Here is a 24,077-nt window from a genome sequence, read left to right on the forward strand (position 1 = left end):
GGGTGCGGCCCAGCAACCGAAGGACGATTGCCGTGGAGAGCAGCCGGGCGTGGAGCTCTGGCCCGGCGGTAGTGAGAGCGCCGCCGTTGCCTTAGGGTTCCATTTCGTGGCCTTGTGCCGCCGTTCATCGCCTTCTGCCTGTTTACGTGCGGGTGCCACCTCGCTGCGGCCGCCGTTGCCGACTGGAGGACGTTCTTTGGCCTTGCATCGCCGTCGCTGTTGCTTCCCCACTTGCGTGTGGGTGTGGCCGTTGCTGTGGCCGCCGCTGCGGACTGTGCGGCTGCCTGGGTGCCGTCGTTTCTGGCCTTGTCATCGCCACGGTGCTGCTGCTTGCCTGCTTGTATGCTGGTCTTGCCATTGTTGGGGTGCCCGGACGCGGTGCTGCTTGTGTGGTCGTGGTGCCGTTTGCTATGCTTTTTTTTGCTATGCTGCTTGTTGGTTGAAGAGGATTATTTTAATGTTGGCTGTCGTTCTGTGTGTATTGTGTGTGTGGATTAGTGTGGTGTGAATGTTTTGTTTGATTGTTTTGTGTATGTGTATTCGTGTATTTTTACTATGTGCCTGGGAGCAAGGATTACATCCTTCGTGGGGGGACTCTCGGGGGCCCCAATTAACGTAGTGAGGGTAATGGGAGGTATGGTGTTAGGAGGAGAACGGGCCAGGTAAGGGGAACTCGTCCCAGACAAGTTGTGTCTGTGCCTTGTTCCGGTTCTCCTCTTACCCACAGGATTGCCGGTTGTCCTATCAGCCAGCTCTCGGATCTCCAAGTGCTGCTCTTGAATGCCAGGTCGGTATATAATAAAACCTCCCTCGTCCATGATTTAATTCTGGATGAGGGTGCCGACCTGGCGTGTATAACCGAGACCTGGGTGGGTGATCAGGGAGGAATTGCTCTTTCCCAGCTTTGCCCACCTGGGTATGCAGTTCAGCACTGTGGTAGATCTGAGGGCCGGGGAGGGGGAGTTGCTGTGGTCTATAGGAGTACTTTTCCTCTCACTAAGCATCCTGTCCAGGTGGCGACTGGTCTAGAGTGTGTCCACCTTGTATTGGGCCAGGGAGACAGACTAGGAATACTGTTGGCGTACCGTCCACCTTGCTGCCCAACAGCTTCCTTAGCTGAGCTGACGGAGATAGTCTCGGAGGTACTATTGAGATACCCTAGACTTTTGGTACTGGGGGATTTCAATGTCCATGCCGAGGCTGTCTTATCTGGTGCAGCTCAGGACTTCATTGCCTCCATGACAACAATGGGGCTGTCTCAATTTTCTACTGGCCCAACGCATGTGTCGGGACATACTCTTGATTTGATCTTCGCCACTGGTCACGGAGATGGTGATCTGGAGGTGGGATGTTTTTCATCTACCCCATTGTCATGGACAGATCACCGCTTGTTGAGATTTAGGCTTACAGTAGCTCTTCCCCTTTGCAAAGGTGGAGGACCTATTAGGTTGGTCCGCTCCTGCAGTCTGATGGATCCTCTTGGTTTTCAGAGGGGTCTGGGAGATTTTCCGGCTGATAAGACTGGTGCTCCTGTCGAGGCCCTGGTCGCACTGTGGAATACGGAGATGACTCGGGCTGTTGACACGATCGCTCCTGCGCGCCTCCGATGTAGAGGTCATACAGCTCCGGGGTATACCCCGGAGCTGAGAGTGATGAAGCAAGAGAGGAGGAGGCTGGAGTGCAGATGGAGGCGAACTCCCAATGATTGTAACCATGCTTTGGTAAGTGCCACCAATAAGTTGTACACGAAAGTGGTAAGGACAGCGAAAAAACTTTACTTCGCTGCCTCTATTAGGTCATCTTTATGCCGCCCAGCGGAGCTTTTTAAAGTTGTGCGGGGGCTTTTACATTCTGGCCCGCCCGATACTATAGAAACATCTGAAGCCCGCTGCAATGAAATTGCTGGGCACTTTCAAAGCAAGATTGCTTGCATTCGTAGGGACTTAGACTCTGATGTTGTGACAGATGAATCCAGTGAATTGTCCAGAACATGGCCTTGTTCTTTATTATTGGATGAGTTTCAGTTGGTGCAGCTCGAGGAAGTGGACAAGGTGCTTGGAATGGTCCGGGCAACCACGTCTGTTCTGGACCCTTGCCCATCTTGGCTAGTGAAAGCTAGCAGGGCTGGAACCACCGGCTGGGCCAGGGAAGTGGTTAATGCCTCCTTGAGAGAGGGAGTAGTCCCAAGTAGCCTCAAGGAGGCAATAGTGAGACCTCTATTAAAGAAACCTTCCCTGGACCCGGATAATTTGAACAACTACAGACCAGTGGCGAATGTCCCCTTTTTGGGCAAGGTTTTGGAGCGGGTGGTTGCTAGCCAACTCCAGGTGCTCTTGGATGAAACCGATTATCTGGATCCGTTTCAATCCGGTTTTAGGCCCGGTTTTGGCACTGAAACAGCCTTGGTCGCCCTGTATGATGACCTTTGTCGGGAGAGGGACAGGGGGAGTGTGACTTTGTTGATTCTCCTTGATCTCTCAGCGGTGTTTGATACCATCGACCATGGTATTCTTCTGGGGAGACTCGTGGAGTTGGGAGTTGGGGGTACTGCTTGGCAGTGGTTCCGCTCCTACTTTGCGGATCGTCGCCAGAAGGTAGTGCTTGGGGAACATTACTCGACACCCTGGACTCTCCATTGTGGAGTCCCTCAGGGGTCGGTTTTGTTCCCCATGCTTTTTAACATTTACATGCAGCCTCTGGGTGCGGTCATCAGGAGTTTTGGAGTGCGTTGTCATCAGTATGCTGATGACACGCAACTCTATTTCTCCTTTTCATCTTCTTCAGGTGAGTCTGTTGATGTGCTGAACTGTTGCCTGACCGCGATAATGGACTGGATGAGAGCTAATAAACTGAGACTCAATCCAGACAAGACTGAGACACTATTGGTGAACGCCTTCCCCGCTCAGATGGTGGATGTGCATCCTGTTCTGGATGGGGTTACACTCCCCCTGAAAGAACAGGTCCGTAGTCTGGGGGTTCTTTTTGACCCTTCCTTGTCTCTCGAGGCTCAAGTGGCCTCGGTGGCATGGAATGCGTTTTTCCATCTCCGTTTGGTAGCCCAACTACGCCCCTATCTGGATGGCGACGACCTCGCCTCAGTTGTCCATGCTCTGGTAACTTCGAGATTGGATTACTGTAATGCACTCTACATTGGGCTGCCCTTGAAGACAGTTCGGAAGCTTCAGCTAGTGCAGAATGCGGCAGCTAGATTATTGACGAGGACCAGTCGGTCTTCGCATATAACTCCTGTTCTGGCTCGCCTGCACTGGCTACCTATTTGCTTCCGGACGAGATTCAAGGTGTTGGTTATGACCTATAAAGCCTTACATGGCGTGGGACCGCAATACCTGGTGGAACGCCTCTCCCACTATGAACCTACCCGTTCGCTTCGTTCGTCATCGAAGGCCCTCCTCCGGGTACCAACTCATTGTGAAGCCCGGAGGGTGGTTACTAGATCTAGGGCCTTTTCTGTGGTGGCCCCAGAGTTGTGGAATAGCCTCCCCGAAGAGGTACGCCTGGCGCCTACACTATTATCTTTTCGGCGCCAGGTAAAGACCTTTTTATGCTCCCAGGCATTTTAATCACTCTAATCTTTTTAGCTTTTTAATCTTGTATACTAAGTCTTTATTTTTATTTTCTGTTTAACTGTATTTGTTTTTGTCATATATGTTTTTGTGATTTTATTATTGCCATATATGTATTTTACCCTATGCTGTTTACCGCCCTGAGAGCTATTTGCTAAGGGCGGCATATAAATGCAACCAAATAAATAAATAAAATAATACAGTCACAATGGATGCCTAATGTCAATAGGCAGGGAGTTCCAAAGTATAGGTGCTGCCACACTAAAGGCAAATAATAATAATAATAAATAAGGCATGACTCCTTAAAAATGCAGAACAGACATTGCATGTCACTTGTAACAGTGCAGGTTCTTCTCTCTATAACTGCATATGAGAAGCTGGGGGGACACATCCTCCAATGTTGCAAATTCAGGTAAGAAAAAAAGGAAAACCATATTTCAATAAAGTCATCTGCATTTTTATCTCCATTAAGTCTGTGTAGTTGTTTTGTCAATTTTTCCATCAAGGAATGCAGGCACAGCCTTGAGTAATTAAAAAAGAATATCCTGTGAAATTACATAATTACGCTGACAACTTAGCCACCCTGTAGCCAGCCTTCCTTGTTAGTTGGGGCAGCCACATTTCAAGGTGGGGCATTTGGAGGGGAAGGGACATAGTGCCAGCCAATGCCCCCCCCCTGCACTGGTGGAGAGGACATGAGGGCCAGGCCAGCGAAGGGAAAGGCAGTGACCTTTTCCCTCACTCCTCCATCCAGAGTGTGTGTTAACTTACATGAATGAAGTTTAATCTAAATTTAATCTGTTGAATTGTCTCACCCCTTTTTGAGAGATCCCCAGGAATACCTGACTCAAAAGTTTGACTTTTCCTGTAGCTAGAGCCCCCTTTCACCTGTGGTCTGCCCTGATTCTTCATGAAGTGAACTACTTTGGTAATAACAGTGAGCTCCTGAGCTTGGCTTTGATGCTGCATTAGGTATCTCAGTTTTAGATTCCACCCAAAAAACAAATTTGTCCATATTACAAGTTTAGGGAAGGGCAGAGAAAAAACAAATGTTTTAGGTTGTATAACTCTTCCTTGAGAGTCACTCCTACTCTTGTTCCTGACCTTTAGATCTTCCTTCCTGTTGGGCAATCAAGGGAAAACATTTTCAGTAACTGCTACATAAAGGGCCTACAATGCAATTGGAAACTAATTGTGGAAAGCAATTGGGGTTTTTTTACGGGTTGCTGGGTTGATTTTTCTATCTAGAAACCCTCAAAAGGCTTCATGCTGAGCTGCACATATTGGGAAAATCAAAAATTAGGCTGGAGTTAGAGCCTATGTAGCCAGCCTGCTAGCTAGCTAACTGTAGTGTAAACAGTAGTTTCTGCTGTTGTGATAGTGAGTAAAGTGAGTGCTTTAAAAGAGTAAAGGGCAACTTAGGGTAGCCATTTTTTCAGATCACTAAGTTATCTCTTTATTTCACCCTTTAGCAATAAGCACCCAATCCTGCTCATCAAGCTAACTGCAGAATAAACAAACTCTTACTTCTCACTGCAAAGATGCTTCTTTATTGCTGAGTGGGTGGACAGCACAACTGAAACTGAAAAGCAAAGCAAAGTCAAACAAGTGGACTCTAACCCTAGCCCATAGTATTCTTCATGGGTAATGTTACTATACAGCCTGGTTTTGTTTCAGACCACTTAAGGAATAATAGGTTGAATGCGATTATGAAAAATGCACCGTCAGTCAGAGAAAGTCTGGAGTGACAGACTTTTGGTTTTTTTGCCAGATTAGACTTTTGTCCTGCCTTACTCACTGAATTATTCAGAGGTTCCTATTCTTAAACCGATCCTGTTCTTAAAATATGCTGACATTCTTTAATTGGAGATTGTTATTGTCATGTCACAAATTAAAAAGAATTTTACCCAAAAATTGGGGGGGGGGGAGAGAAGCACATTTCTAGGTGGTGTGGTGTCCCCATTTGCCCCTCCAGGTTCCAGGGCTGCCAATTAGATATGCTGAGTGGTGGGGACAGTCTAATTTAGAAGCCTAACGCAAGCATATTTCATAACAGGGATTAAAATGGTACTTCAGTGTTGGACTCTGAAATGGTCAGCAGTAATAATTTGCTTTGTGAGGATTATAATTCCTTTAGAGTATCAACTATTTACTTTCAAATAGCTGGAGAAGGTAAACAAACCCAAGGAGTGGCTAGGTGACTGTTTACACTGGTATAATACCATTGGTTTTAACAGATTAGTTCATTGTTAAGTGCCAAGGCAACTTCTGAAAACAAATAAATGTGGGAGGAAAAACAAACAGAACAGAACCTTTTTTAATATTCTATTTCTAAAGCAAATCTATTGAATGAAACCTTTTAAAGCATGGGAGACAGAAATGTATGAAAGTTTTAAACAGCAAGTAGAAAACTAGCCAGAAGATCCTTTTTTGCAGATCAGCAAGGGGTTTAGGCTAACGGGGGCAATCACCACATGGTGGCCATGTCCCTATTATTAAGGATAGCCATCTATTTTAGGGATGGGGAACCTGTTGCTAGACTACAACTCCCATCACTGTTGACCACTGGCTACGTCGAGTGGGGTTGATGGGAGCTGAAGCCCAACAACATCTGAAGGGCCTCAGGTTTCCCATCCCTCCTCTATCCGAAGGGCTGACCAGTCCAATCCTGGTTTATTTATTTGATTTATACCCCACCCTTTCTCCCAGTAGAAGCCAAGGGTGGTTTAAAAATAAAGAACCATAACAAGAAAGAGCAGCAGGGCCCTTGAAGTTGCCCATCAACAGCTGATTGGCACATGGACAGCAGACCAAATAGGGACACACAGGTGACCTGGCCCAGTCCTCCCCACTATGGCGAGATGTACTGTATTTCTACTAAAAATATACAGTATAAACATTTCTAAATGTGCATCTATGCATATAGATTAGCATGTGCAAATGAACATCCAGTGAGCAAATACTGCAGGGCAGAGGTGAAGGAGCTGCCCTGTCCTCTTTAATGTTAGGGAATTTTTCTTATTTGACAACACTGATCAACGGGGCAGCCTCTGCTTGGACAAAGCTACGCTTCCATGAACTCACCATAGCTTTGCAGAGCTCTGTATCACAAGCATAGAGCAGCCTTCCATAACCTAGTGGCCTCAGGATGCTTTGAACTACATCTTGCACCATTCTTCCTGACCATTGACCATTGACCCCTGGCTGGAGCTTATAGGATTCCCCTTAACAGTGAAGAGGGGGAGGGGAACATAATTTTTTCACCAAAGTGGACTCTGGCCCTGAATTGGGCAACCTCCAAAATACTTTGGACTGAGGCACACCATTTTCTAAAGTGTCATATTGGAATCTGAACTGAACTGGTCAGTGTGCACACGTCTAGTTACAGTATGTAAGTACATGAGAGCTATGGAGGAAAATCACTTAAGTTAAGAGATCCAAACATGTTTACATGAAATCAGTGAGACTTGCTTCCAAAATCAATGTTTCACACAAAGGTGCAAACTGACAAACAGTACCAATAAATACAATTCAACAGAAAAGAAAGAGAAATGTATTTAATTGCTCAGACAATTATTCCTGATAATGAGTAAGTTACTAAATAATAACAAATACACTGGTCAGCTATAATGATGTCACAGGCCAGGGAAAACAAAGGATGATATTTTTAACATAATAATCACTACCATAACACGTCTCCTTTTGAGATGTATCCTATCTTTCTCCTGAAGATGCTCATCTGAAAGTGCCGATTGTTTGTTGTTAACTCAGGCAACTCTGCCCTTTAAACCAGCCTTCCTCTACCTGGTGCCTTCCAGGGCTTTTGGACTACAACTCCCATCACCGACCATGCTGACTGGGGGTGATTTGAGGTGTAGTCCAAAACATCTGTAACTGTTAGAGCCATACAACAATGGAACCAACTACCTAGAGAGGAAGTGGGCTCTCCGACACTGGAGGCATTCAAGAAGCAGCTGGACAGCCATCTGTTGGGAATTCTTTGATTTGGATTCCTCCAGTGAGCAGGGAGGTGGACTTGATGGCCCTTCCAACTCTACTATTCTGATTCTACATCTTGAGCATACCAGGTTAGGGAAGACTGCATTAGATTAATATCTAAACAAGGTCTTAGTTAAGTCCGTATAACCAAAATGAGTTACAGTTTTACGTATTTAGATTACAATCCTGTACTCACATTTCCTAGAAGCTATATTGAACTCAATGGGAGTTACTTCTGAGTAGACATGTATAGGATTGCACTGTTAATCTTGCAGATAACATGGGCCTTATAGTTAGTAATAGTATATATGAGGAACCAGCATAAATCAGGTAAGGTTATGTCAGAATTTGCAATTATTTTCACAGCTGAACGTTGAAAATCTTCTTGATCTGTGGGATAGCCTTGTCATCTAATGGGGGTTTCCTGGGGCTGCCAGGCTCCAAGAATTTCTTAATTGTGGGGATGTTGCTTATTCTGGTCTTGAAGGCCTAAATTGAGAAACAAGGAACACCTCTAAGAACAAATATAAACTTACCAAGACAGACAGGGTTACACGAACAAGCTGTATAAGTATTTGAAAAGACGACCAGCCTGGCCCCATCCATTGGCTCCAATGCTTGCTTTCCTCTTCCCTCCCCTTCTTTCTCCTTTTTTATCTTTATATCATTATGAACTTATGGGCAGGGTCTGTATTATTGTTTAATATACATACAGTGCTTTGAAAGTTTTAGATGTTTGTAAGTTTTCAATTATTTATTATTGCTAGACATGCACTGAAAATTTTGACTCTATCATCAAATTCTGAGCAGTTAAAAGTTTGAATGTGGCTGCAAAAAGGCAAATGCTATATTAGGCTGCATTAACAGAAGTATAGGTTCCAAATCACGTGAAGTGTTAGTTCCCCTCTATTCAGCACTGCTTAGGCCTCATCTTGAATACTGCATCCAGTTCTGGTCTCCGCACTTCCAAGAAGGATGCAGACAAACTGGAACAGGTTCAGAGAAGGGCAACAAGGATGATCAGGGGACTGGAAACAAAGCCCTATGAGGAGAGACTGAAAGAACTGGGCATGTTTAGCCTGGAGAAGAGAAGACTGAGGGGAGAGATGATAGCACTCTTCAAGTACATGAAAGGTTGCCATACAGAGGAGGGCTAGGATCTCTTCTCGATCGTCCCAGAGTGCAGGACACAGAATAATGGGCTCAAGTTGCAGGAAGCCAGATTTCGACTGGACATCAGAAAAAACTTTCTAACTGTTAGAGCCATACGACAATGGAACCAATTACCTAGAGTGGTAGTGGGCTCTCCGACACTGGAGGCATTGAAGAGGCAGCTAGACAGCCATCTGTCGGGAATGTTTTGATTTGGATTCCTGCATTGACCAGAGGGTTGGACTTGATGGCTTTATAGGCCCCTTCCAACTCTACTATTCTATGATTCTATGAAATGCTAATTTGACCTAGGAGTTTTGAAAAGCAACTCATTTGCTTATTAGTAAATAGGACCTAACACAATCTTTCTAAAAGTATGCAGTAAAAATGAAGTACATGAGTGTAAATTAGTAGAATAAAGCACTATGTATCAATGGCCCCATCTGCACAGTACATTTAAAACAGTTCTATACCAATTTAAACAGTTATGCCCCTCCCCCAAGAATTCTGGGAACTGTAGTTTGTTAAGAGTGCTGAGCATGGTCAGGAGACTCCTGTTCCTCTAACAGAACTACAATTCCAAGAATGGCTTATCAATCTCTCTTCCCAAGAAACTCTGGGAAATGTAGATTTGTGAGGGAAATAGGGGTTTTTTAACTGTGCTCAGCATCTTTAACAAAGTACAGTTCCTAGGATTCTTTGGGGGAAGCCATGACTCTTTAAAGTGGTGTCATACTGCTTTAAAGGTATAGTGCAGATGGGTCCACTGGCTAGTTAAAAAAAAAAAACCCTACAAAAATCATGTGAAAGATTGACAAATTATTGATTATTGATAATACAGAAAAAATATTACTTGAGTTGGTTCCTTCCCTACTTCTTCCAGATTAACAAAATAAATTTGGGTAAGTTGCTGGTGTGATTGTAATAGTAAACCCACCCCTCAAGCAAATAAAAATTCTGCCTGATTAATGAGCACGGATGCAAGAATTTGCAGTCTTCAGTCACCTAGAGAAAGGGAATGATCTGAGAGCGTATTCCGCATAGTACTCAGTTCACATGTGAATGTGGAGCAAACTACAAGGCCCCCTCCAACTCAACTGTCATGTGAGCCTATTCCCCATCAGGTTGTCTTGGTATTTGATTCAGACTGAGGGCATTCCTGCCAGGAGATGAAACACCTTTAACATTAAGCATAATAGATGCAGAAATTCAGAGAAGCATGCTTCACAAAGACTTCCAGATGTTGTAAGACAAGTTCCCCACATGGCCCCTTGGCCTCTTATGTACCTTTACGATGATGATGATGCTAGGTACTGTTCACATATTTAAATAGTCTCCACATATGGCTGACAAGTTTCTCCAGCTGCTGCATTTGCACTCAGTAAATACACAGACAGTTGTACACTTAATGTAGTATGCAATATCCAGAGGCTTACATACATGAGTTCACTCACCTGCAGCACAGGGAATTTAGAGAGAATATTAGGCTTCAACTCTTCTGCCATCAGAATAGCTTCAAGCAGATGTACATCAGCCCAGCTGAACTGATTACCAACAAGGAAATCTTGTCCATGGTCTTTTAAAACCTGTGGCGTATGAACAGACAAAGTCAGCGTTGAGGGTATGTGTGGACCTTTGGCTCACACAAGACAATAGAGGCTCAGCTTGCATGATTTCTGCTTCTTTGTAAAACTAAGGCCAGATCCACACCATACACTTAAGGCACCTCCAATGCAAATTTAAAACACATTACTTCTGCCAAAGAATCATGGAAATTGTAGTTTATTAAGGGTGCTGGGAAGCTGTAGCTCTGTGAGGGGGTAACCACTGTTCTCAGGATTCTTTGGGGGAAGTCATGTGCTTCACATACGCATTGGATTTTAATTAAATGTATGGTGTGGATCTGCCCTTACAGGCAGACAGGGTCTGGCACCTGCTAGTAGCCACTTGGCTTTTTTATTCTCATATACACTTTACACACCTGCATGTGCCCTAGTGCATTATTCAGTTCCTCATACAGTTTTAACTGAGGTGATCCTCTGTCCAGGAGTGAACAGGGGTGAGGAACCACATATTGCTGGACTCCATCAGCCCTAACCAATGGTCAAGGTTGAGAATTGTAGTTCTACAACCTCTGAAAGGGCCCCAGGTTCCCTGTTCCACATTTAAGTGCTTCCATATTATTTTATTGCTACAACGGATGGTTCTTCCCCTATGCCTTTACAGGTCGAGATCCCTAAAATTGTAGTCTCATCTAGCTGTACATTCTAAGTTGCTGCCTCACAATCACTTACCTTTTCATAAACAGGGAAGTATCTTGTTGTGGCTCTCTCAATAATGTGGGCAGTCTGCTTTTCTTTGCCCTCAGGGGGCTGGAAAGGGAGGTGCATTATCATCTCCATCAGATCAGTTGTGCCTTCCACATATGTGTCAATCCTGAAAAAAGCCATTATCACAGTTTCTTCTATTTTTGGGTTAGGTTTTGTTATTTCTTTAAATTATTTTGTTAAGAGTTGATTATAAGATGAAGTTATTTATATTGGGCTATAAGTACCGTATATTCCGGCATATAAGATGACTGGGGGTATAAGACGACCCCCAACTTTTCCAGTTAAAATATAGAGTTTGGGATATACTCACCGTATAAGACTACCCCTGCTTATGACATGCAGGTACTTAGCAGGAAAACTGTCACTTATAAACATAAGGCTGTTTGTCATCAAACATGTAAACATAAAACAGTGCAAGTGGATTAAACTTTTCCTAATTCACTCTAAAGCTGAAAGGAAGGAAATTCCCTAACGGCTCTCAGGGAGACCACGGCTGCGGCTCCTTTCGTTTTTTCCCCCAGTAAATTGCCTACGGCTTTCAGGGAGGCTGCGGCTGCGGCTCCTTTTGTTCTCTGGCGGCTGACGCAGCTCTAATCAGGAGCTTGCGATCGCGGCTTCCTGGCCCGCTCCGCGGCATTTTTTCCTGACTTCTTCGGCTTACTTACATAAGGAGCCTGTACATACGGCTTCCTTTTGCCTCCTGAAGCTCAGTAACGTTACGGGAGACAGCGGCTGCGGCTCTCCCCCCCCACATAAGGAGCCTGTGCATACGGCTTCCTTTGCCTCCTGAAGCTCAGTGACGTTACGGGAGACCGCGGCTGCGGTTCTCCCCTCCTCAGCAAGCCACCTAGAATTAACTGAGAGCTTGCGGCTGCTGCTCTCAGTATTGCTGCCACTTTACCTTTTTCACGGCAGCTCCAGAGCCTGCAGCTGCGGCTCTGTGTCAGAGCCCCTATCTGTGGGGGTTGCTCCGCCTCCCCTGGCTCGTCTGCGGCATCTTAAGCCTACCGCAACTGCCTTTAGAGCCCGCAGCTGCGGCTCATTCTTTCCCTCGTTTGCTGAGCCCAATCGTGCTCTCGCAGCCCAGCGGCCCCAGAGTTTTGGTTTGAGACTGTTTTGTGCTTGCTGGTGCGTTCCTATGACCGCCATTGCTTCTTTATCACCCCAAGCTTCTCTGATTGGCCAATTTTCCCGCCATTTTTTGCGGCCGCCATTTCACCCAGCATATAAGATGACCCCCGACTTTTGAGAAGATTTTCCTGGGTTAAAAAGTCATCTTATACGCCAGAATATACGGTACTCAATGTAGCGCTAAAGCAAATGTTCCATCAGCGCAAGGAATTGCCCCCCTCCTCCTGCCATGTACCCCCAAAATCTGTTTTGAGGAGTCCCAAACCATCTGGAGCAATTTGGGGACAGTGCAGAGTGCAGGGAGAAAGTTCTGCTGTTCAAGCGAAAAACCTTGTGCTCATGCGATTATTTAGTTAAATACTGCCCACTATTATAAAAAAGTGGATAGGCAATAAATGTAAGACCTTGTGGAATAAATTCTACACCCTTTCATTTATGTCCATATTAGGGGCAAACTCTATGTTACATGGAAATGTATGTAATGGACCCTGACACTTATATATTGTAATGAAAACCAGTCTTAGGAAAGGGGTCTGCAATTTTGGACAGAGGACTAGCAAGGAGAAAGGTTTGGTTATTCCCCAAGCTACTCTCCTGCAGATCCTCTGCTCAAACCTACACCTTCCCAAGGCTGCTTTCCATTCTTTAAAATCCTGGGGTTCTGTTACATACATTCGGAAAGGGCTCTAGCTCAGTGGTAGAGCATCTGCCTTGCATGAAGAAGGTCTCAGGTTCAATCCCCAGCATCTTCACGTAAGGCAGGGGAAGAATCCTGTCTGAAACCCTGGAGAGCCGCTGCCAATCAGTATAGACAATATGAAGCTAGATGAACCAATGGATCTGACTGAGTATAAGGCAGCTTCCTATGTTCCTGTTTATAACTTACACCTAAAATAATTGTTTTTCTACTACAACTTAATTGTAGCATTACTAAATAGCACATAATAGCACTTGTTATGTGAAAAGTTAGGGTTTCATCAGGCATACAATCTAACTTTTCATAGCTGACACTTGTCATTCTGAACCACTAAACTTTAAACCAGGGGTGGGGAACCTGAGTCCCGGGGGCCAAGTGGCCTCCAGGCATCTTTTTCTGGTCCTTGAAATTTTCTGCACCCCACCCACTCCCTCCCTCCCCCCCTGCACAACTTTTAAAGATACAGAAGACCTGGCAACCAAGAGGTCTTCTGTATCTTTAAAAGTTGTGCAGGGGGGAGGGAGAATTCCACCTTGTGGTTTTTCCCATTACAGGGTTGCAAGAACACCTGCACTCGGCTGACTTTCTCTTCTCCTAAAGATACAGGTTCAGTCTCAGGGATTGAACCTGGCAACCCTAGAGACTTCTTGTTCAACATCATCCTAAAATCCTAATGCAACATCATCCGTGGAGGTGGGGTATTAGAAAATATGTCCTAAATAGTTTGTTTTTTCACAATCATTATTCTTAGGAGGAGAGTGCTATGGCACAATCTAGGCAGATATTCACCTCTCTACAGAAGAGTTTCAACATAAATAGGTTAGAGTATCCCAATCTCAAGCCATTTCAACGACTACTCAAAAACAGACTTGTTAAATATGCTTTTCATTGTGAGGTCTGTAGGTCTGGGTGCAGGTCAAGATCCCTGCCCAACCAAATGCATTTCAATGGCAATTTGGAGATATATTAAAATGCTATATTTTAATTTTAAATTTGTGATACTGTGTGAAGAATCATGACTTGTTCCAATGCATTTCAAAACCCATTTGGAAGCACAACACTTATATTTGGTTATTTGGGGATAATCTCTAAAAGCCACTGTGCAAACAGATAGCCCTGCATTTAATGCCTTTCAAAGGACGTTCTCTGTCACTTATTCTATATATGTATGGAAGGTTAACAGTTATGATAAGTTTGTTATTACACTGTTATGGGGCAGCTTCTCTCTCCAAAAAAGCTATGACCTGAATTTCTTTGTAAACTACATTCTGATATATACTGTAGCTCTGAGAACACTGAGATGCAAACACAAGATGATATCTGAAGGTTTGCAATTCAGTGCATACATTCCATATTTTTAACTTCTATTAAAGGCTGGCTTTCTACACATGTAACAAGCCTACAGTAAATTCTAAATGTTAATAAGTACAGTGCTCTCTCCTTCAGGTCCTTGCCGTAGAGGTTGTGTTTTGCTGCAATGTAGTTGAGGATGGCTCGTGTCTGCACCAACTTCATCCCATCAATTTCCACCATGGGCACTTGCTGAAACAGGAGGAATCCATCTGTTTAAAGAAAAAACAATGCAGACGAGTGATTCAGTACTTACAAACTTACTTTCAGATTGATTCAGTCTGCTTTCTATGGAACTTAAAAATGTAGTTTTAAGGTTTCCGATACTGATCACCTCTGAACAGGGCAACTTTCATTGGGAAAAGCTGTCTCCCCACTGGTTTGGGTAATTCGGATTTGAATGAAAACTGACACAATTCTTTCCCTGCAAATAACAGTATCCAACCCACTAAGTGGTTTATTAGACTTTTATTTAAAGAATCAATAGTGATTCAATAATAAAAATAATCAATCTTTCAAGTGGTTTCATGCAGCAACACCTTCACCCATAGACTTACCATTCCGTAATTTTTCCAAGTCTTCCTTTGTTTCTATAAATTGTTCTTCAAACTGAAACATAGCAACAGAATAAAAATGTTTTCCCCCTCCTTGTTTTACAACACATAGATGAGCTTGAAGGTATTAATTGATAGATACTTGTGTTTTTGTTTTCGTTTAAAAGCAGTTAGTGCTGTTCGGAATATTTTGAAAACGGCAAGATACAATGCAGTGTTTACATTTCATTTTTCTCATTCTGTACTCTTCATTTGTAATTATTTATATTACAGAAAGGATCACTGGGATGAAAATGGGTTCTTTCTCTCTGTAGAAATCATGTGCTTGGACAGTACACAATACAGAGTTTCTTTGATATTTTTCATTTTCAGCATGCAGATCAGTTGCAGTATTCCTAGGATCACAGAGCTGGAAATGACCTCCAAAAGCAAACAATCCAACACACTGAACTGAGACCAGATTGAGGACTCCAAAGTATCGCCAGGCACCTATTTCCTCTTGGCCTTCCCTCTATATCAGTTGAGTATGATTTCCCTCTCTCTTATAGATGGCATTTTCTTTTATGTTGGAAATATATGCTTGTGTTGTTTGCCAATCCCGCCTACTTCTGTGATGTCTTGACTGACAAGTGGGCTGCTCCACCCATCTCTCAAAATCTCAACATCAGAGGTTTAAAGGAGTGCCTGAAGACTTGCAAATCCTGCCGAGCTGACAAATAAAGACATTTTGGTAGCACAGGTGGAAATTCCAAGCAGCAGCCCCACCAAGATAGATACTGATTAATCAGAGTGTCTTGTGGCATCTCAAACACTAATAAATTTATTATGGCATATACTAGTGTGAACTACAGTCCACTTAATCAGATGCTTGAAGTGGTCTCATGAGTTCCAAGTATGTGAGGGTGTATAACACAAAATGTGTGTTATGTTGACAACACAACATCCTGTGAGATCCTGCACATACAGTGCCTTGCAAAAGTAGTTAGACCTCTGACCAATGCTCTCAGATTACTGAATTACAAATGGTACATTGTAATTTCATTCTGTATATTTTATTTTGAAACACAGAAACTCAAAATCAATTACTGTAAGGTGACATTGGCTTTATGTTGGGAAATGTTTGTAAGAAACATAAAAAACTGAAACATGTTGTTTGCATAAGTATTCAATCCCTGTGCTGTGGAAACTCCTAGTTTAGGAAGCCCTGTCGAGGACACAATTACCTTACCATTGGCCTCCACCTGTGAACCATTAAAGTTGCTGTCACATTGTCAGGATAAAACCCCCACTGTTGAAGGATCATTGGTCAGGCTGTGGATCTGAAGGAAAATGAAGACCAAAGAGCATTCTACGGAAGTGAGAGATAATGTAATACAAATGCATAGATTAGGAAAAGGGTACAAAATAATATCCAAGTGTTTGGATATCCCAGTGAGCACAGCTGGATCAATAATCAGGAAGTGGAAGCTGCATCATACCACCCAGTCACTGCCAAGAAAAGGCTGTCCCTCAAAACTCAGCGCTTGAACAAGAAGGAGACTTGTGAGAGAAGCCACAAAGAGGCAAACAATCACTTGGAAGGAGCTACAGAGTTCAGTGGCTGGGAGTGGAGTAATGGTACACCAGTCAACCATATCAAGAGCTCTGAATAACACTGACCTGTATGGGAGGGTGGCAAGAAAGAAGCCGTTACTCAAAAAGTGCCATCTGAAAGCACAGTTTGCCAGAAAGCATGAGAGTGCCCCAGCTGCAATGTAGGAAAAGTGTTGTGGTCAGATGAGACCAAGATAGAGCTTTTTGGCCAAAACTCAAAGCGCTGTGTGTGGCGCAAACTTAACACTGCCCATGCCTCAAGACACACCATCCCTACAATGAAGTGCGGTGGTGGCAGTATCATGCTGTGGGGATGCTTCTCGTCAGCAGGGACTGGGCATTTTGTTAAAATTGAAGGAAGAATGGATGGAGCAAAATACAGGGAAATACAGCAAGAGAACCTGCTTCAGTCCACTCAAAAACTGAGGCTTGGGAGGAAATTTGCTTTTCAGCAAGACAATGAACCCAAGCACAAGGCCAAAGCAAAGTCAGAGTGGCGCAAGAACATAAAGGTGAATGTCTTACAGTGGCTCAGTCAAAATGCTGATCTCAATCCCATTGAGAATCTGTGGCGCTCTTTGAAAATTGCAGTCTACAAGCGACATCCAACCAACCTGAACGACCTGCAGCGAATCTGCCAAGAAGAATGGGCCAAAATCCTTCCGACACTGTATGCAAAGCTGGTACATACCTACCCCAAAAGACTTAAAGCTGTTATTGCAGTGAAAGGTGGCTCTACCAAATATTAATGTGTGGGGGCTGAATACTTATACAAGCAATATGTTTCAGTTTTTTATGTTTCTTACAGACATTTCCCAACATAAAACCAATGTCACCTTACAATAACTGATTTGAGGTTCAGTGTTTCAAAATAAAATATCATACAGAACGAAATTACAATGTACCATTTGTAATTCAGTAATATGAGAGCATTGGTCTGGGGTCTGATTACTTTTGCAGGGCACTGTATATTCAACTGTATGTGCAAAAGAGACCACTCATTTTGACCATCATTCGTTCATTCACCCAGCATTACCCCCCTTTCTCTTTATGGGCACACAAACCTTAACTCCAGCTGCTGAAAGGAGCCAGCGGATGGATTCCATCTTCCCTCTCCCTCGAGCATAGTGCAGTTTGGGTTTTCCAGCCATCTTTTGAGTACTCTTCTACTCTGTCAAGCACAACACAATTGGGAAAACCGTTTTGCAGCAGAACAATATTGTGGGTTGTCCTAAACCAGAAGCGGGAGAAAAATACAGGCAAAGGTGGGGGCAGGGAACAAGCATGAGTCAAACAGACAGAACATTCAGCTGGTAGAGTTTCCCCCACTACTTCTGCTTTGAGCTGGGGAAAAGTTTTATCTGTGGAGTTTTTGCAGCTCATACAGCTGTTAAAGGCACAAAGCATCAGTCAGGGAGAAAAATGGTTGTGCAACTGAATGACAGGGTCTTCTACCGCAGGGGTGGAGAACAGTACTCTCAGTTTCTAATATTTTCACTCTTAAATTCACTTCTCCGCATTTCTGATTCTTTTTAAAAAAGCCTCATGAAAACCTTTTAGCACTTTAGTGCTAATTTTTCCTAATAAACACATTTTGTATGCGGTTTTGACTAATGTACCCATTGTCTGCAAGTAATGTCTCCCAATATAATTCATTTTTATGTTACTTTTGCCAGTATATTCATTTTTATACACATTTTCCCCTAATACTGGGCCTTGAAGCCATTAATTTTCCCCTCTTCCCTTCCTGTCCTTTCCCCCTTGTGGGTTATGCTTTTTAGATTGTAAGCCTGTGGTTCATTTGATTGTATGCAAGCCATTCTGGGAGCCTTCTTTGCTGAACAGCAAATCTCTAAATACAGAACAAATAAATAATATGTGAGGAAAAGGGGAGTAAGTCGCTTGGAGACTTTTGGGTAACAAGTGACTAACAAGTCTAAATGACAATAATAATAACTGCATTTTTGAAAACAAATGCATATGAGTGAACAATGCCCCCTTCCAACTTTTTGTAGCCTGATGGCAAGCTTAATGCCACAGATGCTGCTCCCTCCCTGTCCCCCTTTTTAACTGTGGATTGGCTGGGGAAAGGGCCAGATGGCAACTTCCTGAGGGCCACATTTAACCTGGACGCTTCCAATTGATGACCGCTTAAATACAATCTGGATTTTAGTGTGCTGCAGCATGACTTAGCCGTAAGTTAACCATTTATCTTAAGTATGGGAATACGGACATTGAATCATTTGATAGAGATAGCTACTGTAACTTGACCCCTGTAGCTGTGCCTTTAATAGCAATGAGATGTGCAGTCCTGATTAGCAAAGTGGTAAATATTGCTTGTCTTTACACTCTGAAAAGCATCATCAGCTGATTTCTTCCCCAAGTGACTGTTAAAAAAAATAAGAACACACTAGGCTTGTTTCTTGGATCATTTGACAACAATCCTAGTTGTAGTAATACAGTAAACCTTTCAATTAGAAAACTAGAAGAAATGTTTTGTATTTATTTATTACATTTCAGGGTGGTTCATGACAGATGCTCTTGGAGGTCACCGATTCATAGGGTCGCCATAAGTTGTAATCGACTTGAAGGCACATAACAACAACAACAACATTACATTTATACTCTAACTTTCCTCCACAAAGCTCATAGTTCTCCATTGCTCATTTTATCCTCACAACAACAACCCCATGAGGTAGGTTAGGCTGAGAGACAGTGACTGGTCTGGTCCAAGGTCACTCAGTGAGCTTCATGTCTTACTAGGAAGTTGAATCCTAGTCTGCAAGGTCCTAGCTCAACACTCTAATCACTACACCACACTGTGAAGCAGGGGGAACACATTCCATTTTCACATATTTACATTTTGTTCAGAACTACCCATCATTATATAATGTATTTATTATATACTTTTTACATGAATTGAAAACTGTGACCTTTCTAATGTAAAGAAATAAAAATTAAAAACAACCAAAATAATTTCTGAGTCAATGATTTGGAACCGAAGATTAGAGACTTTAAGGGATGTTCACAGACAGAAAGTTTTTCTTCTCCTCTTCCCCCTAGCAGTTACCTGAGACTCCCAATAAGGCTCCCTAGGGGGTAGGGTTGGGAAAGAATTTTGTTAAATTCAAACTTGGCACTGGATTTCCTTATACTTTGCATGAATCATAGAATAGTAGAGTTGGAAGGGGCCTATAAGGCCATCAAGTCCAACCCCCTGCGCAATGCAGGAATCCAAATCAAAGCATTCCCGACAGATGGCTGGCCAGCTGCCTCTTGAATGCCTCCAGTGTCGGAGAGCCCACTACCTCTCTAGGTAATTGATTCCATTGTCGTATGGCTCTAACGGAGAAATTTTTTCCTAATGCCCAGTCGAAATCTGGCTTCCTGAAACTTGAGCCCATTATTCCGTGTCCTGCAATCTGGGACGGTCAAGAAGAGATCCCGGTCCTCCTCTATGTGACAACCTTTCATGTACTTGAAGAGTGCTATCATATCTCCCCTCAGTCTTCTCTTCTCCAGGCTAAACATGCCCAGTTCCTTCAGTCTCTCCTCATAGGACTTTGTTTAGTCCCCTGGTCATCCTTGTTGCCTTCTTCTGAACCTGTTCCAGTTTGTCTGCATCCTTCTTGGAAGTGCGGAGACCAGAACTGGATGCAGTATTCAAGATGAGGCCTAAGCAGTGCTGAATAAAGGGGAACTAACACTTCACGTGATTTGGAACCTATACTTCTGTTAATGCAGCCTAATATAGCATTTGCCTTTTTTGCAGCTATGTTTGCTATCTTCACTGACCGACCTTAATGCTACAAGCTTCTGTAGTTTTTTGTGGACACTGTTTTTTTTTTAAAAAAGTCAAATAGAACAATATTGAGAAAGATATTATCTATGTCAGCTTTGATCTAAAGTGCTGAAATGTGCATTCCCTTTAATGTCTCTCATTGAGATGTTGACGGTAGCCGTTGACATTCCTTGTTTTATTATTAACCTGCCATTCTTGTTTCTTTTCTTTAACTCACAGACAACACACAGTCATTTGTACAGTCACTATGGCTGCACTGGCAAGGGCTCTCTCTCTCCTTCTCCTGCATATCCCTCCTTCCCTGCCACCCTACCCTGTTTCTCTCTCCCTCTCTCTCCTTCCCTCCACACAAGTAAAATGGGATCTAAGCGGGGAGGGAGCGAAAGAGGAAGCAGACAGGTGAGAGGCATTGAACTCAGTGGGACTCACTTCTGAATAGGCATCGCTAGGATTTCATTGTGAGCCTTCTAAGGCAAAGAGGCCTGCCAGTCCAGAATCTACTGTGATCTATGATGATGATGACGATATTTATATCTCACTTAAGTTCCATACAGGTCAATGGGGCTTCCTTGCTTCTGAGTAAAGCATGTAGGCATCAGCAGTGCCAGCATACCTGCATGTGTTTATTCAGATGTAAGTCTGAATGTAGTGAGGTTTACTCTGTAGTACATGTGCTTAGGATTGCAGCTGTTAACCATGCAGCATTTTTTATTCCAAAGTAAATCCCACAGTGTTCAGTTGGGCTTACTCTCAGATAAGTGTGCATAGGATTGCAACCTTAAATGTACTTAGTTTGGGGGATGGATTGTGTTCCTGATCCCTCCTCCTTAAAACAAATTGCTGTTTTCTCCCAACATCAAGCAAACACACTTTGTGGGTGTCAGTCAGAGCCTTCTAAGGCAAATAGGTCTGCTTTGATTCATCATCATCATCATCATCATCATTTTCTTCAGATAGACAGTAATCCTGAATCAAGAGACAGACTTTTGGGGCAATTACCTGCCTCACTTACAAGTATACACAAAACAAACACATCCCCTGTATAAAGATCATTAAGAAGAACGTTATTTTCTGAGGAAAATAATTTGAACTCATAAAAGCAGAAGAGAGTGGAAAAAAATTGAACACAGAAAAAAACTGCCTGGCAGTTCAACGGAATGCGATTGAACAGGAACCAACAAATCGATCCCATCCCTACTTGAGAGTCAAGGGGCCCTCCTAAACAGTGTGGGATGGGGGCATGGGTGGGCTGCTGGGGGGGGGAAGGGACTAAAAAGTTTTCCTTCCATGAACGTCCTTAAGTTATCTTTGAAGCCAAGTATGATTTTGGTTGATTCTCCCCTCCCATATCCCATCTTCCAAACCCTCCATAGAGGATTGAGGGAGGGCAAGGTACAGATAAGGAATTTTCCATCTGTGAACTTCCCTGTGCTAATTTATTTTAGGATCCAAGCCAATAGCAGTATCAAAGCTCTTCTCATTCCTTGGCACGACAAACACAAGATTGACAGTACAGTCCGACCTCACAGCCTCAGCAAGTCCGACTAGGTCTACTTTCTCTCAAGTATGCGTGCATAGATTCGCAGCATGAGTACCCTTTCATATTTTTTAACTAATCTTTGCCAAGTAGGATCTTCACTAACTATTCTTGACAACCTGACCAACAGAAAACCAGCAGCTAACCCAGCACTTTCCTAACTCTGCTTCTCTGACAAACAACGATGGGAATACCACAAAACCATAAGCCTTGCTCCCTCCCTCCAGGCACTTCCCCGCTCCTCCTTTTCCCCAGACATTTTTCACCTTTCAAGAAAACTGCCTCTGGTTGCTTAACTTCTAAGTTTGTAATTCTTTCCAGCCACTCTTACAGCTGGTGGGAAAAGGGCTCTAGAAGCTTTACTTCAGTGAACATCTTTTAAGTTATCTTAGAATCCAAATGTGATTTTGGTTGATTCTCCCTTCCCCAAGTACCGCCCCATGCCCCATCCTCCAAAACATCCGTAGAGGGTTTGGGGGGCAGGGTACAGATGGGAAGCTTTCCTTACAGAACGTCCCTTGTTCTGCTTCTCTGACAAAGCAATGATGGTTATAGCTTCACCTGCTGAATTTCTGGCTGCCAGGCAGCTACACTACAAATGTCCTTCAAGGAAAAGTGCCCCTTTCTCTTGATTTATAATTAATCAGCTTGTTCTTGTGTCAGACGGTCTTGCTCCTGCCAACAACTCGTTCAAGCCACCTCTCCGTGAAGCCTGCTCCACTTTCTTAACTCCCCCTGTATACAGCAATACCGCAAAACTGCAAAACGGTAGGCCTCGTTCCCTCCCTCCAGCCACTTCCTTGCTCCTCCTTTTCTCCAGGCATTTTTCACCTCTCAAGAAAGCTGCCTCTGGTAACTTAACTTCTACGTTTGCAGTTCTTTCCAGCCACTCTGTTACCCCTTCCCCTATTCAACTTGCTTATTCCGCTAGTTTTAATTCTCGTTACGTTCATGTTTGTTTTTTAAGATGGTGTTTTTCGATCGGCCTCCCTTTTCCGTCGTCTGCGCTGCAAGCTAGCGAAGTGCAAATAATGGTGGACGCCATGTTTATTTGATACAGCCCAACTAACTTCACCTTTTTTCTCCCCTTCGGCAGTGTTTAGACAGCAGGAAAACAGCTCCTGCGGCTCTCCGTTACTTCCAAGCTTTGCGCTGTTCCTTCCATTTCCACCCACTCCGCTTGCTGCTTTCATTTCCTCGCTCTCGCTACTTTCTCAAACCCCTCTGGTTCTCTTTCGCTCATCTCCACTGAAAGCAAAAGTGCAGCCGAACTACTTTTAATGTGCGTGAAACTGCATCACATTACAAACTTGTCACGTTTGCTCCACTTATCCCTGATTTAAGTTACTTCCAGATAGCTCAGAACGTAAATAAAATCTCCATGTATTTTGCAACACTAACCTCCAGTTATATGACTCTCCTTCCAGGACCAAGGCAAAGAAACTTGAGCTCTGCCTTTTGGGGGGTGGGGGTGTCTTTTTTTTTTTTTTTGCTCCACCTTTTTTGCGGATTTGCACGACTTATCCTGTGAGAAGTTAAAAGTCCTTCAGTTGAACAAATTAAACCAGTTTTGGCTGATTTGCTCAGTCTCTCTTGCTCGCCTTTGCACAGTGGGAAGACCAAGTCTCTCCAATCAATGTCAGAGACTCAGCGCTCAGTTACAGCCTTCTCAAATTCCCCCCCACACACACACACACACCACTGAAGGCTTGTGATCTCCTGATTTGGAGGTTTACTGCCTACTCAGGTTTTGGGTTCCTAGTGCCTGTATAATCAATATTTACTTTAGCTGAGGATAGTGTTTGCAAAAATTGAGTTTTTCTTGCAGAAGTTCTTCCTATAAAGGCTTTCCTGAGGTTGTGCTCCATTAAAAGAACTGGGACAATATGAAATGAGACAATTTGCATAAAATCATCTTTTCCATTATTAAACCATTGAGAACTCTTTCCCCACATATTCATGGTAAGTCACAGGGTATGGCTTAAAGAACAGCTTGTTGAAGCTAAACAGGGTTAGGTATAATCAGTTCCTGGATGGGAGACTGCCTGGGATCCAAATATGCTGCCTTGTCATTTTTAATTGGAAAAATTTGAATAATACAGAAAATGAATAAAATACGGAAAGATGATTGTCAGCAGAAATAATTGTTCAAGCTTCTTGCATAACAACACGTGTGTTGTTTGCTAATTATATGATTTTTTCCCCGTGAACTTGTGCATATAATTTTAACATGTAACCTGAACACTGATGGACTTTTAAAAAGAATATAAACCGATACAAAAATTAATATATCGCTTTTCCTCTTTGTTTTTAATCAGACTTCGCCAAGCATTATCAGAACCACCAAA

The 24,077-nt window shown here is 43.4% G+C and overlaps 1 protein-coding gene across 7 annotated transcripts in view; it reads right to left on the reverse strand.

The window, feature by feature from the left end:
* Positions 1 to 7,126: 7,126 nt before the first annotated feature.
* LOC133383050 (glutathione S-transferase-like) overlaps positions 7,127 to 24,077 on the reverse strand; it is a 176,762-nt gene continuing 159,811 nt past the window's right edge. The window contains exons 1-7 of one of the 7 annotated variants that reach the window (XM_061622941.1): positions 23,131 to 23,395; positions 17,455 to 17,556; positions 14,801 to 14,852; positions 14,323 to 14,455; positions 11,030 to 11,171; positions 10,190 to 10,321; positions 7,127 to 8,072 (exon numbers count right to left, since the gene is read on the reverse strand). In XM_061622941.1, the coding sequence (XP_061478925.1) occupies positions 7,944 to 8,072; positions 10,190 to 10,321; positions 11,030 to 11,171; positions 14,323 to 14,455; positions 14,801 to 14,852; positions 17,455 to 17,541 (675 nt within the window). In that variant the 5' untranslated portion in view covers positions 17,542 to 17,556; positions 23,131 to 23,395 and the 3' untranslated portion in view covers positions 7,127 to 7,943. Of the gene's footprint in view, positions 8,073 to 10,189; positions 10,322 to 11,029; positions 11,172 to 14,322; positions 14,456 to 14,800; positions 14,853 to 17,454; positions 17,622 to 22,804; positions 22,971 to 23,130; positions 23,396 to 24,077 lie in introns of those variants that run through there. The other 6 variants (XM_061622938.1, XM_061622937.1, XM_061622943.1 and 3 more) reach the window with 6 other exon arrangements.

Source organism: Rhineura floridana, chromosome 4 (genome assembly GCF_030035675.1).
Source record: "Rhineura floridana isolate rRhiFlo1 chromosome 4, rRhiFlo1.hap2, whole genome shotgun sequence".
Taxonomy (NCBI): domain Eukaryota; kingdom Metazoa; phylum Chordata; class Lepidosauria; order Squamata; family Rhineuridae; genus Rhineura; species Rhineura floridana.